Source organism: Sabethes cyaneus, chromosome 1, assembly GCF_943734655.1.
Source record: "Sabethes cyaneus chromosome 1, idSabCyanKW18_F2, whole genome shotgun sequence".
In the NCBI taxonomy this organism is placed as follows: domain Eukaryota; kingdom Metazoa; phylum Arthropoda; class Insecta; order Diptera; family Culicidae; genus Sabethes; species Sabethes cyaneus.
This window is the reverse complement of record NC_071353.1, coordinates 98,160,238-98,175,742: the sequence shown is the minus strand read 5'-3', so window position 1 is coordinate 98,175,742 and position 15,505 is coordinate 98,160,238. Positions and strand designations below refer to the sequence as shown.

Genomic DNA, 15,505 nt, shown 5'->3' with positions numbered 1-15,505 from the left:
AAAGTTATCATTTTGTACTTTGCATCTGTTAGAACACCATGATAAATTTTCGTGAACATATCTTTGGTTTTTGAGCGCGGAAACTGCTTTTGAAATTTCCTGGAGTTCATGATGCGTGTTTGAACCTTAATTATCACACGGCTATCATTCAGCTTGCTGAATCTTTTATTGTGTTTTATGTGAATCCAGCTACGGTACACGTAGTTGTATCACCGTATCACGTAATTTGCAACTGTCTTGCAGTAGTACAATTACGTCAGAAGATCTTCGGATCTTACATCTTAAATGAATCAAATTTCAGGAAACTGACATTGCGAGACATTTTGATGTTTCTTACCGAAACCGGTATTGAGCTAATGTGCTCTTATTTATCATGTGTATACCCCCCAGGGGGTGTACTATTGATAATATAACTACCAAGGATTACAGCACCCCCTCGGGGGTACAGTAATCACTAGGTATCTATGTGTTTTTGTACAAACACAAATCCTCTATCCACCCCTTCCTATTCCTTCTGTTTTCCTTCCCGTCCTCATCAGGTAAATGATGACACGGGCAAGATGGGCAAGGTACAAATCTTCCACACGATTGTGAAGAACGTGCTGCTCGAGCCACAAATGCTGATACCTGATACCTGCCGAAGGCTCACACCTTCATAGGGTACTTCCAGGACAGTGTCGGTACCACGGACGAGAAAATCCTGAGATTCCTCCAGAATCAGAACGACGGCTTTTCAACGCAAGCGTGGCAGATACGTCGTCGCATTGTGCGTGGAAATACCGTGGAACTGTTAATGTAGGTTGACCAAAAGTCGGCAAGTCAGATCACTGAGCAGCGCTTTACGCTAAATTTTATGTTTGGCAAAGCACGCATGCGACAGGTTGGCAGAGGTCTGATCAACACAGGCGCAACAGTCTCTGCTGCAAAGTCGAGGAAGGTACGAGCGGAACTCCGTTCTGGGAGCGCCCCGCCACCACCAAGACAATGCAATCCTGCAACGTTGAGGGTGGAAAATGCGGAACTTCCCACTGGAAGTGCCCCGCCGCCACCTAAACAATGCAATCCTGCGAAGACTAGGCGAGCGCCGCGAAAACCTCGCAAGAAGCGTACGCAGCAATCACCAGTCGATAGCAGACCTCAGAGGCTCAATCCGCCGTTAAGTGCGGGTCGGACATCTGTGGCCTGTCGCCTGCGGCAACCGAAGCCTGCCGGTGTGAGCGACCCAGCCGCTCAACTCAGCAAAAACGCTGCTGGTACCCGTTCGCCAAGGCTCGATCCAGTACTGGATCAAGCTGAAAACGGCAATCCTGCCTCCAAATGAGCAGCTTTCGCTGCATTCAGGTGAACCTCCACCATGCCAAGGGCGCGTCTAGTGTCCTATGCCGGAGGTTCACCAAAGAGCAGCTGAGTGCTGCTCTGATCCAGGAGCCATGGATCAACGATACCACGATCCTCGGTCTATCCGGCGCTAATGGTAAGTTGATCTATTGCAATACACAGTCCAAGCCGAGGACTGCCATTTTGTTAAATAAGAAAATAACATTTTCTCCAATTACAGAATTCATCCAACGCGATGTCGTTGCCATAACGTTGGTAGTCCCGACGACTAGAGGGAAGCAGGAGATAGTCGTTGCGTCCGCCTACTTTCCAGGGGACAAGGACGAAATACCACCGCCCGAGGTTGCTGAACTTGTGCGGTACTGCAGAGCAGTCAACAAGCCGTACGTGATAGGCTGCGACGCAAATGCGCACCACACGATATGGGGCAGCTCGGACACAAACAACAGGGGTGAGTACCTACTTGAATATCTTACTTCTAACGATGTCAATGTAATCAATGTAGGAAATGACCCCACCTTTATAAACGCTATCAGACAAGAGGTCCTAGACCTTACTCTATGTAGCGCCTCTAAAGCTGAGAAAGTCAAAAATTGGCATGTCTCTGATGAACCAAGTTTATCAGACCACAGACATATCATTTTCGACATCGAGGCTAATCCTCTAAAGAGAGAACAATTCAGGAATCCGAGGAAAACCAATTGGAGTTCCTTTAGGGATCATCTGATTGCCTCACGTAATTCCTGTCACAATAATATACGAACTCCAGTTGAGCTGGATATCGCCGCTAGTGACCTGCAATGTAGGATCACAGACGCGTATAACACAAACTGTCCCGTAAACACGCGAACAGTTTGCCGTGATGTGCCCTGGTGGAATGAGACGCTTAGCAATCTCCGTCGGAAGGCAAGGCGTCTGTTCAACAGGGCCAAAATCACGTCTAACTGGGAAGACTACAGAGCTTCCCTCACCAAATACAACGCTGAGCTACGTAAAGCCAAAAGGAAATCACGAGTTAAATTTTGCGAAAGCATTCAAACTCTGCCAGAGGCTACGCGTCTGCAGAAAGCGATGTCCAAGGACCATTGCAATGGTCTAGGGCAGTTGAAAAAAGAGGATGGGAGTCTCACTGTTACCACCAGGGAAACTCTGGAAGTTCTGATGAACACGCACTTCCCTGGTTCGACAGTGACCACTGGGCAGAACATAGGCGGGCAACAGTGGAATGGGTCATTACACAATGTGCCAAATGATTCGGTTCTACTTGCACGCCGATTGTTTACGGAGGCCTCGATCAATTGGGCACTCAGCTCTTTTGAACCAATGAAATCTCCAGGTCCGGATGGTATTCTACCCATTTTCTTACAAAAAACGGACGGTGTTATAATGTCCGAGCTCATCAACCTCTTTCGAGCCAGTTTCACTTTGGGGTATATCCCAGAGAATTGGCGGAAAGTAAGGGTGGTGTTCATACCTAAGGCTGGCAAAAAAGACAAAACCATGCCTAAGGCTTTCAGACCGATAAGTCTGACTTCAACGCTTCTTAAGCTGATGGAGAAAATCACGGATAACTATATCCGCAATGAGTTCTTAAAAACTCTCCGTTACATGTAAATCAACATGCATACCAACACGGTAAATCTACGGAAACCGCACTGCACTGCTTAGTGACGTTAATTGAGAAATTGCTCAAATATCAAGAGACGGCACTTTGTGCTTTTCTTGATATTGAAGGCGCTTTCGATAACACGTCCTTTGCGTCAATTAATACGGCTCTCTGTCAAAAGAGAATCGACCACACTACAATGAGCTGGATTCAAGCAATGCTCTCGAGCAGACAAATTACAGCATCATTGGGAGATACGTCGGTCACGATTTCGGTGATCAAAGGATGTCCACAGGGAGGAGTTCTCTCTCCCCTGCTCTGGTCACTGGTGGCCGACGCACTCCTTCACAAGCTGTCACAGCTTGGTTATGAGACCATTGCTTACGCCGACGACGTTGTACTTATCGTCAGAGGAAAGTTTGACGCAGTACTGTCAAGTCGCTTGCAAGGAGCTCTAAACACCACCATGTTATGGTGCTCACAAGAGGGACTTAATGTAAATCCCACCAAAACAGTCGTTATACCATTCACTAGGCGAAGGAAACATACCATTACTCCGCCTATACTGAATGGTGTCAGACTGGGCTTCAGTAATGAACTGGGCATGCAGGTCACAGTTTGGCAAAACCTGGGGATTGAAACCTCAACTAGCCTTCTGGTCATATACTACTATTGCACGGCCTAGGATAACCTATGCTGCAGTCGTATGGTGGCCAAAGGTGAATGAGGTGACAGCCCAAGCCAAACTAAACAAAGTTCAGCGCCTGGCCTGTCTTACAGTTACCAGTGCCATGCATACAACACCTACTGCAGCCATGGAGGCAATGCTATGCTTACTGCCTTTGCATCTTCATGTGAAGAAGGAAGCAGAGCTCGGCGCACTACGGTTGCAAAGGAGTAAAACCATACTCGAAGGTGACCAAATCGGTCATCTTCGCATACTTCGGGAATTCAATCTGACACCCTTAGTAACTTCAGTCTCTGACTGCATGGAAGCCAGACCCAATATGGACGTTCCATATGAGGTGATTGAAACAGATCGCTCAATGTGGAATAATGGAGGGCCAGATCTTCCACCTGGAACTATCTGTTTTTTTACAGATGGTTCAAAAATGGGGGCCTGCACAGGCTCCGGAGTCTACGGACCCGGCATCAGGGAAACTATCTCATTAGGAAAGTGGCCCACCGTTTTTCAAGCAGAAGTATATGCCATATACATCTGTGCGACAATATGCTTGAAACGAAAGTACAGGCATGCGAAAATCGGTATCTTCACGGACAGCCAAGCAGCACTACTGGCTCTCAAGTCCGCCAAATGCGTGTCCAAATTAGTTTGGGAGTGCAGCACAGCATTGAGGGAACTCTCCCGCCAAAACAAAGTTTTATTACTTTGGGTGCCCGGTCACTGCGGAATCGAGGGCAATGAATTTGCTGACAACCTAGCAAGACAAGGATCAGCTCAGCAATTTATTGGTCCTGAACCGTTTCTGGGCACCTCCACATCCGCCGTGAAAGGCGAACTGATGACATGGGAAAAGCTAGAAATAGCATCCCGTTGGAATCAAACATAGGGTTGTAGACAAGCTAAACAGTTTATCTATCCAAACCCTGCAGTAGCTAAAAAACTACTCCATTTAACTCGTAGTGAACTACGCACGATCACGGGACTCCTAACAGGACACAGCCCCGCTCTTTATCATTTAAAGAATATCGGCAAGGTATCATCTGACACCTGCCGCTTTTGTAACTCTGAACCTGAAAGTTCAGCGCATCTGCTCTGCTATTGCGGAGCTCTTGCATTATCAAGGCACAACTTCTTAGGAAGTGTCCTTCTTACTCCATATCAGGTATGGAGCCTAAATCCCAAAACGGTCATTGGCTTTATAATCCATGTAGTACCGAATTGGGGCACAGGATTACAACTATTCCGCTCAACTCCATCAATGGGTATGAGCGATCCGTAAACTGTGTATAGCAATCGGGGCCTGCCACAAAAGACGATCATTAAGACTGTCGCAGTGGCCTTTTAACCCAATGCCCTTCTGGCATACAAAAAAAAACTAATAAACCTTAACGTAAGCAGCAAATCAGCGTATCTGGCATTTTATACTACACGTTATTGTATGTTAGCTTTTTGACTGCATAGGTGTTGTAAATTGGCATCCAAAATTGTATTCAAATTCTTCGTGTCGGTAATTAGCTGTAAATTAGCATCGTCAGCACTATAAGAAGGTTATCAGTAAAGTAGCTGTATATTTTGCCAAAATAGCATTTAAGTAGCATTTAAGGCGACTTAAATGCTCTTGGCCTATAGCATTGGTGATGCTTATTGGTTACCTGGGATGCTTTCATAGTTACGTAACTGGCAAAATGAATCATCTAAGGTTGAACTCCTCAGAAACTTGCAAAACTCGAGATTGTGACAAAGATCATCCGAGATTCATAATTTATGTACAACACAGGTTAATTTGTGGCAATACGAAGTTTGTCGGGTCAGCTAGTTTAAATATAAATGAGTAATATAGGTTTCGCCACTAAACATGCTAAATATCACCCTTATACCTAAAAAAAATGTTATTTGCGAAAAAAATTAGTCTAATTAATATGATTACTTCAATAGTAAATGAATTTCGTCGCATAACATTTGTTGTATTTCTTAAAATATTTTTATTTACTGTCATATTTTTGAAATATCTGGAAATTTTGAAAAATAATTCTTAACAAAATGTGTTGCAATTTAGATATAACCATATCAAGGCCTGTTCAGAATCAGATATTGACTAGTATATATTTAGTTAGAATTTTTGTTATTTTAACCACTAACCGTCGCTCATTTATAACAACGGTTGTTATTATTTATCTAATTTATAACAACCGTTGTTAGAAAAGTTGGTAACAAACTAGTCCATTGGTAACATAACTTGTTATAATTTTGTTACTTCTTCCTGATCAGGAATCCCATATCCCAGATAACACAAAATCGTAATAGAAAGTTCACATTAAATCGTTTTCATATCAATTTCATATTGGAGTTGTATAATGATTGGAGTATGTCAAATCGAAGAGAACAATAAGTTGTTTTGCAGTCGTGCGTGTCTTCATATACAATTCATGACTGTGAATTATAAAGCAGGATAGACAATTGCAATATTTGATTATATCTATATCATATATTCAGGAGTATTTAGTTGCTTGTTATAAAAACTGCGCAAAATAGAATTACAAATAGTTGTCAAAATTTTCGCACGTATATCGCCTCCACTTTGGTACATATATGCTCTTATATGGCGTGAAATATAACTTTTTCGTTCAGATATGATTTCGTATACCTCAGCTGCAATCGAGATATACAAACCAAATGGTTTACTGGGATGTAGCGTTGTCAAAACTTGCGTGAAAACAAAAACAAAAATACTTTCTTCTCTGTTTTCCTCGCACAAAAACCAAACAGTTATGAGTAACTTCGTAATCGCGAATTATGTTTAGCGGGAAACAAATCTCCTCTCAGGTCTCCAAGACGAAAAATATTGTTGTTGCAGTTGAAAACCGTAATAATCGACGTGTGACATTCGGTGTCATTCTTGTTCTGTGTGTCGCAACTACGTCGCAGGTGGTGCGCTGTATAGCGCATCAATGTGCGAACACAGCGCACCACGTGCGACGTAGTTGCGACACACAGAACAAGAATAAAACCAAATATCGCACGTCAATTATTACGGTTTTCAACTGCAACAACAATATTTACTTTAATATCATGCGAAACAAAAATTTAGTTTTTTCGGGCCTATTATGAGCTAATCTTCATGCCATTCAAAATGTATCGTGCAAAATATAATTTTGCTTTGTATTATTTCATGCGCCTCGTGAAAGTTAATAATTTATTAATTTTTAAATTTAAAGAATTAAACCAGCCAGATTAAGAATTCGTTTACGATGGAAAAATGCGATGTAAAATCGAACTAGATACTGTCAAATAAGATACCCCGGGGCAAGTGGGAATAAGGGGTAAGTGGGAACGAAGTGGGAATAAGGTACCCTGGGGCAAGTGGGAATAAGGGGTAAGTGGGAACGAAGCTCATAACTCTTTTCAATCTCATTTTCTCTTACCGAACCTTTCTAAAAATGAAAGATACAACTCAAACGCATGTATTAAAATTATAGATTATTTAAAACAGGCATTACAAATACCAAAATTGGACTCTAAATTTGAGCGTTATTTTCAATTTGCGTTGTAAGTTTGACGCACCTAGCTATAAATGATATTTTGGCCACAGGCTTTACGTAAAAGTACATGTTTTTCTGACAGTAGGTAAACATAATGAGTGTATTAACAAATTATACCCGAAAACTAGTTGTTTAATTTGACAAACGGCATTTAAAAAATGGGTCGAAATAAGGTCGGCACTTCAAAGCACCCGGGGGCCGGGGCAAGTGGGACCTATTAAAAATAAAGTGTTTCAGCACAAAACTTCCTGTCTTAATACATTTTTCAGATATACTACCGATCATTTTCAGTTCAGTTACATAATATTTACATCAGTAAAGGTTTAAAATGAAACCGAAAAGGACTAACTAACCAAGGGGGCTCAAAAAGAAGCCCATTAGCACAGCTTATGAGGGAACAAAGAGTTTGGTCATATTTTGATTACACCTGAACGATGTTAACTGAATTTGGAAAAGCCAATTTGATAGAATTCAGCAAGTCTGCAACTGGAATTGAAACAATAAAGTGCTATGGTTATTATAGCGTAACTATCTCTTATGAGTAGCTCTACCGTATTGGGCATGGTAGAACAAACAGATCATAATCGTATCTTCGAGCTATTAAACAATGGTTAATCACAAATTACATCTCGCAAGAATTGGATACAACGACATATTCAACTACATTTCATTACAATAATGCTTTATAACGTTATTGCTCACGATCTGTGTTTTATATAAATTAAAAAGTCGCCCGTTGTGATCTGATTTTGTTACGCTATTTTTGTTGTTGATTGCTTCTTGCAATGCTTTAACATTGCTGTATATTAACTTACACAATTTTCTGTTATTTTAAAAGCGATGAATTGTTGGTTTTCTCACGATGCCATAATTGGAAATCGGTTTTTGTTTCAAGAAGTGTTTCCGTTTAGTAAGGGAGGAAGGAAGAATTTTTCTAGTTATGTAGTTTCTTTTGAACAAATTTTTTAAAATATAGGTAATTGGTTGTTATTTTCGCCATGCGTCTAATTATTGGGCCTACTCCGTTTTCGTGTTACCCAAGTAACAACTTCAGGCTGATCAAACCCTTTTATAGCTGATTTTCTTCAACCTGTGACCTATGGTTTAGGTTTAGAAATAAAAGCCTTTTTTCCGCTCTTAAACATCTAAATCTGGTGATTTTATTGTCAATTGCAAGGAAAATTGTCCAATCAATAAGTGCGCAACCGCTCATAAAAGTACTATTTTAGCTTAAATCGTTTCGGTCTCTTCGGCGCACTTATTGCTTGGAAGATAACGAAAAAGTGCGCCGAAGATACCGAAACGATTTAATGTAAAATAGCACTTTTATGAGCGATATCGCACTTTGGATGGTACAATTTTACTTGCAATTGACAATATCAAGCCGTCAGACTTGTTAAAAGCTGCTTTCGAAGCTGCGATGAAGCTTAAGGGGGCATAGTACTTTTTCAATTTAAAAAAATCGAAATTTTTTTTATTGATTATTTCGAAAGATTAACATTTTGACCATATGTGTTTCAAGTCATTTCGATGAATTCCAAAAATTGGCAAAGTTACATCTATTTGTACCGCGCATGTCTGGAGCGATTACACAGCGTATAAAAACTTCAACGCCGTTTTTCTCGAAACCAGGTTTTGAAAGTCGGCACCATAAATATCTCAAGAACGACTCAAGCAATTCTCATGATTCTTTTTTTGTTTCAAAGCCAACAAAATTATCTAGTGTTTGACCCATCCTTTTTTTGATATTACAATTTTTGTATTTTTTAGAAATGTTTAAAGTCAATTTTTTCGACTAACAACCTTACTTTTATGTTTGAATGTCCGCCATTTTGTTATGCGTTCGAATTTTAAAAAAAGGATGGGTCAAACACGAGATAATTTAATTTACTTTCATGTCGTTTTGGAATTTTTCAATTCGGATAAGCCCACCAGCTCCAATCCATGGTACCGCAAATCATGTTTTTTTCGAATGATCATGTTCAAGGAGCCGTAGGGGAGAGGGGAAGAAGTTCACATATGCAAACAAAATTGTAAATATTAGTATAAAGTGCAATGTTTAGAATGCAAAAAACCCGAATCGATTCGCTTTTCGCGTTATCGAGAAAAAAATATTTGAAATAAGGCAAAAAATATGGTGTAAAAAGTACTATGCCCCCTTAATAGACGTTTTTGCGCGCTTTTAAATAGCCAATTTGCGAAATGCTGTCAATTCTATTTTTAGAACGAGAAATAGTTTTGCAATATGCTTTACCAGCCGTTTAATCAACGACTCATCAACCTTTATGCAGCCAAAAAAACCTTTTTTTTAATTAAAAAAAAAATGGAACGCGTCATTTTTATTTTGCCGTGAACATTGTTCGAGCACGATAAAAGCAAAGCAAAGCCATGGATTTAAACGTCCTTATGAACTTGACTCTTCATTATCGACAGACTTCGCAGCCGATTATGAGAGTAATGGGGCTAGTGCAGATGATCGTATTGACTCTATAAGCAGCACCGCCCAGTCGAGGATCTAACATACGACGACTGGCTTGTTAGGCCAGCATCGTACTTCGGAGCTAACTAGGCGGGCTCCCAAGTATGCTATTTCCAGCCATTCCTGGTCCTATAGTCAATAACGTAGTAGCAGTACACGGGCGGAATCATATGCTTAAAAAAACTCCACTCGCGGCACTCGAATTTTGTATTAGGTACGTGATTAATTTGTGGGTCCTGAATTTTTGACAAGGAAATTGACAAGTGGGGAATATCCTGCTTTGATTCAAACGGTGTCTTGTCGTCTCTGTAGCCATGCTGGCTCTCGAAAAGCAAAATTTGTAATTTGTAAATCCTCACATACCTTTTCCATGTGGTTGCCTAAAGCTACTCTTGCTGCCTTCATGAGTTCTGGATTCTCAGCTAGCGTATCAGCAAGTGCAGCTAGAAGTACATCTACAAAATAGACCTTTTTTATTTTTTTTCTTTAGAATTCATAAGCCAAATTAAAGAACCTAGAATTTTCTTCTGAAGTGCAGGTGATATACGCCCATGGGTGCCTTCAGATTCTAGAAATACTGTTAGCTTCTCTAACGCGTTTTGAGCAGGTTCGGAACCACGAGTCAGCGATTGCGTGAACATTACCTTGGACAGTTGATAGATAACCTCTTCAAGTGAATATTCCGCATATAGAAAATCTGCTAATCGCAGACGCCCAACAACATCATCGTAGTCTTGTGTAGATTCTGTTGAACGAGTATATTTAAAATTGGGACTGAGACAATGTAAAATTAACATTACCAGCTTCTTCTTTCAAATCATTTAGCTTCAGCAAACTTGGTAATCGCTCTATTACTTTAATAATTTCTGGTGAGAGAGTAGCTGGCTGTTCCATCAAGCTGTTGTCTACAACAGCTTCTGTATGAGTTGCCATTGTGGTTGGAGCTTCGGTAGCAGCGGTCATTGATGTACTGCTATCGCGTTCAACATGCAAGTGAGAGTCCGATTTCAGAGAACTACTGGAATACGTATTTTGGAGATAGTCGATGCCTAAACGAATGTCGCGAAGAAATTTGATTGCATTCTCTCGCGTCATCTGGTCAGAAATATTAATATATTCATATTTATTGTAGTAATAATTTGAAGAGATTTACCAGGCCCTTCTGGATCAGTTCTTCTACCGCACGCGCTACACCTGCCTCATCTCCAGTCCAAAAAACGTATTGAGCCATGTCAAAAGCAGAATATTGCCCGCCGCTATGTCGTAACAGCACCTCAGCATTCTGGAATAGCAAACAATATAACAATTATAAAAACCAATGAATTGTCCAAAAACAGCCTTACACTGCGTCGTTGACCGTTGCTAGTCTGGGAATTGGTGTCATGGTAAGAATTCGAATTGTGCTCGGATTGTGATGCAATGGATAATTCTGACACCGCCGGTGTTGTGGAATCAGAACTTTGTTGACCGTAATTATATCTTGATACACCTGGAAGTAACTAAATATAATAGAAAATAGGTTATTTGTCAATAAAATTCCTTGTACATGGAAATCTGCATTAATTTAACCAGTAGTATCGATGACCAAAACATTGAGATACCTCGATTGTCACTAAATAATCTAGAATTACGGAAATTGTTATTATCGCTAACCACAAATTTACCTAAGGTAGGGTCTAGTTAGGTTGCAAAAATACATCCTTCTCTTTTTTCTCGCACAAAAACCAAACAAAGATCAGCAACTCCGTAGTTGCAAATAGAGATGCCTATAGGGCAATGTTTCACTTGTTCTGATAAGGGAATGTTGTCCAGGTTGGGCCATCTTTTGGCATTCGTCCATAACTTCCGTTTCGAAACAAGTTTCAAAAATCTAAATTCATCGTTGCAAAGGTCTAAGAATAAACTAAATGATTGAAGAACTAGATACGCCACTCTTCGCAGATTGAAGTTCCCGACGACGAGAAGGGAGCGTTCTATAGGCAGCTGAAGGCAACGTACGATAATTGTTCATCACGGGACTTCAAGATCGTCATCGGGAATATAAACGCCCAGGTCGGCAGGGAAGCAATGTATACACCGGTGATAGGCCCCATAGCCTGCACACCGACACGAACGACAACGGCCAGCGATGCATCAACTTTGCAGCTTCCCGAGATTTGGTGACCAGAAGCACTTTGTTTTCCCACAAAGATCCACAAAGCCACCTGGAGATCACCTGACCAACGAACTTCGAATCAAGTCGACCATATTCTTATCGAGGGCCGGTTTTTCTCGAAAATCACCAACATACGCTCCCTACGGGATACGGATATCCACTCGGACCATTACCTAGATAGTAGCTCAAAACTATCGACGGTTTATACCTCGCGACAAAGCCGCCCTTCTCGGGTAAACATTCGGCAGTTAAACATCCCGCCAGTTGCTGAAAACTACGTGCGCGTACTGGATGAAGCTCTGCCTTCTTCTGTGGAGCTAGATGCTTCGACCCTCGAAAACGGATGGAGTATGATACGCTCGGCCATTAACGAGGCCGCAACTTCGGTGCTATGAGTGGAAACCTCGAGTGCACGAAATTATTGGTTTGACAGGGAATGCCAACAAGAGGTATAGAGAGGAAAAAAGAGCTTGGAAAAACTATCTAAGTAACCAAGTAACGACGAGCGCGGAATGAGTTGGCCATTGGGAAACTATAGTGGTGGTGACGCTAGCATATTAGGTGATTTTAATTTGAAATTTTATCCAAGAATTCCCAAAAAATTTGTTCCTGAATGGATGTCTGTTCTCTGTGGTAATACTTTTACTCGTTCATTTAATCTTTATTAATACTCAAAATCCCAAAAAAAAATCCCAAGTTTTATTTAACGGTAAGAAAGCATGAAGTATTTATATGCATAATAATGAAGGTATGCAAAAACGGTATACCCTTAACGTCCAGTGTTGCGTTTTCGCAACGTAGCGTTGCGGAACACAGGGTCAAAATTAAAAATACATGTCAGCGGCTTTTTCTTAGTTGATCTGAAAGAGAATTTTCCTTAAAGTTTCAACTTTCTATCCCTGCTGGGAAAAGTGTGGGGCTTAATGGGTTAAGCAACGTTCCACACCGCCCTGGAGTACTAATCTTTTACGAGACTTAAAACGTTCGCGCAATACTTAACGTAAATACCGAAGCCGTAAATCCGCAGAATTAAAACGTGAATATAAACGTACCAGTGACGAGTCTCGTCAGCTTAACGCCTCCCTGTATAACTCATATGTTTTCCGTGTGCAAACTAACCTGAGAAGAAACCCGAAAGATTTTTGGAGTTTTGTAAACTCGAAACGCAAATGCAATTCTATTCCCGCCAACGTCTGTTTTGATGACTCAGAATCGTGCTCCACTAGACTCCGGCGAAATGTTTGCATCCTTTTTCTCTTAGGTATTTGCAAATGAATTCGCCTCCGACGCAGAAGCTGGATTGGCTGCAGTGAATGTTCCCGAAGGACTCGTCGACCTCGACACTTTCGAAATTACTTCAGTGATGATTGTTGAAACAGTCCGTAGATTGAAGCGATCATTTTCCCCCGGACCTGATGGAATCTCAGCCGCTATTTTTTGTCGCTGCGCATTTGAGTTATCTTTACCACTTTGTTGTATTTTCAAGTCTTTTCCACAAGGAAAATTTCCTAGTATTTGGAAACGATTCTTCATGTTTCCCGTTCATAAGAGTGGCGATCGTCGGAATGTTAGGAACTTCGGAAGAATTATCAGCTTGTCTGCAGCTTTCAAACTTTTTGAAATTATTGTGGGCACTGCCATGCTAAACCGTACCAAAAATTATATATCAGCCTACCAGCACGGGTTCATGCTTAGCCGATCGGTTTCCACCAACCTACTCGACTTTACCTCCTTGTGCATCACGCAACTTGAAGAAAAAGCACAAGTCGACGCAGTTTACACTGACATAAAAGCTGCATTCGACCGATCATCGCATCCTTCTATGGAAATTGCATCGTTTGAGAGCCTCAGAGCAGCTATTGGCTTGGATTGAATCATATTTACGCGATAGAGTCTTGCAAGTCAAGTTAGAATCTACTGTTTCATCTGTGTTTACAAACAAATCTAGTGTGTCAAGGAAGTAATATGGGGCCCTTGCTGTTCATATTGTTTTTTAACGATGTAGTTATGCTACTAGAATCCGGATGCACACTTATCTACGCTGACGATGCTAAATTGTTTCCGTGCGCTCCATCGACGATTGTCGTCGGCTCCAAAGATTGTTAGATGCCTTTGTGAATTGGTGTAAGATCAACTACTTGATAGTGAGCACAGCAAAATGTGAGATAATAACGTTCCATCGCGCTCAAAACCCTGTCATCTTTGACTACAATATAAACGGAAATACTCTCCGGAGGGTGGAGCAAGGTCTGCTATTATTTCCAAAGCATCCCGACAGCTAGGATTTATCTCTAAAATCGGAAGAGATTTTAAAAACCCTCACTGCTTGAAATTTTTATACTGTGCATTAGTCCATCCTTTGCTTGAAAACGCCTGCGTGATTTAGCAACCACACCAGCTCATCTGGATTCTAAGAATCGAACGCATCCAAAGACGATTTATCTGTATTTTTTTTTTCTTTTATTTCCTGGTCTTCGATTATATCGTACAGACAGTTCTTAATGTAAACTTATTCTATTTTTAAAAGTTGTTCTAGTTACATTAAACTCATAACAGTCAGATACACTATTAAATTCGCGGGAACACACATCAATCGGGTTATTTCGGGCGAAAAGAGTATGGTGTAAAGGAAGCCGGAAGAAATCCGCTCGATGGGTAAGCCTAGGAGGTACGTTGAACCGAATTTGACCTAGTAGCTCCGGGCTATCCACGTTATTTTCCAGAAAATCGTAGATAAATAATCGTTGCAACATACTTCTCCTATTTGTCAGAGTGGGTAGACGTATAAGCACGCATCTGTTTTCGTACGGAGGTAGACGAACAGGATCATCCCAGGGTAACCTGCGCAGAGCGTACCGAACGAATTGACGCTGGATTCGTTCTATCCGGTTGATTTGAACAGCATAATAAGGTGCCCACACAAGCACCCCGTATTCAAGAATACTGCGCACGATTGAACAGTAAAGCGATTTCAGACAGTAGATATCGTTGAACTGCTGCGTATTCCTTTTGATGAAGCCTAGCAAGCCTTAGCAGTAGTAACGGCAATGTGTCGAGCAAAGCACAGCAGTCAACTCTTGATGCTACTACACGAAAGAACTTCAGGTCATCAGCGTACATATACTTGGAAGATTTTATGATGCTACACAAATCATTTACAAAAAGGATAAACAGCAATGGGCCAAGGTGACTTCCTTGGGGCAGACCGGATTGAATCTCAAATGACTGCGAACTAGTTCCATCTATACGTACAAACGCACTGCGATCGGTTAGATACGACAGTATCCACCGTGTTAGCCACTCAGGAAATCCCATCCTTTCTAGCTTCGATACCAACAGAAAATGTGGCACCCTGTCGAACGCTTTAGCAAAATCGACATAAACGGCATCGACTTGCTGACGCTTTTCAAGTGCGTTTGTCAATGAAGTGACATACGCCATCAAGTTTGTAATCGTAGAATGTTTTTTCACAAACCCATGCTGCCATTCCGAAATGATATGATGAACCTTCGGGTAAAGCGAATCGTGGATAAGACTTTCGAAAACCTTCGGTAAGCAGCTCAGAATCGAAATACCACGGTAGTTGGTGACGTCATGGGTACTTCCTGCTTTATGGACGGGCGTAATTGCGGCAGTCTTCCACGCACTCGAAAAAATTCCCTCCGTCATGGCCATGGCCATTTCCCTCAGAGATTTGCCTTGG

At 41.3% G+C, this 15,505-nt stretch overlaps 1 protein-coding gene across 1 annotated transcript in view; it reads right to left on the bottom strand.

Moving 5' to 3' along the window:
- The window catches only part of LOC128735315 (uncharacterized), a 73,694-nt gene that overhangs the window by 19,656 nt on the left and 38,533 nt on the right, over positions 1-15,505 (bottom strand). The window contains exons 5-9 of the mRNA XM_053829806.1: positions 10,991-11,146; positions 10,801-10,929; positions 10,448-10,742; positions 10,162-10,392; positions 10,011-10,102 (exon numbers count right to left, since the gene is read on the bottom strand). Coding sequence (XP_053685781.1) covers positions 10,011-10,102; positions 10,162-10,392; positions 10,448-10,742; positions 10,801-10,929; positions 10,991-11,146 — 903 coding nt within the window. The remainder of the gene's footprint in view (positions 1-10,010; positions 10,103-10,161; positions 10,393-10,447; positions 10,743-10,800; positions 10,930-10,990; positions 11,147-15,505) is intronic.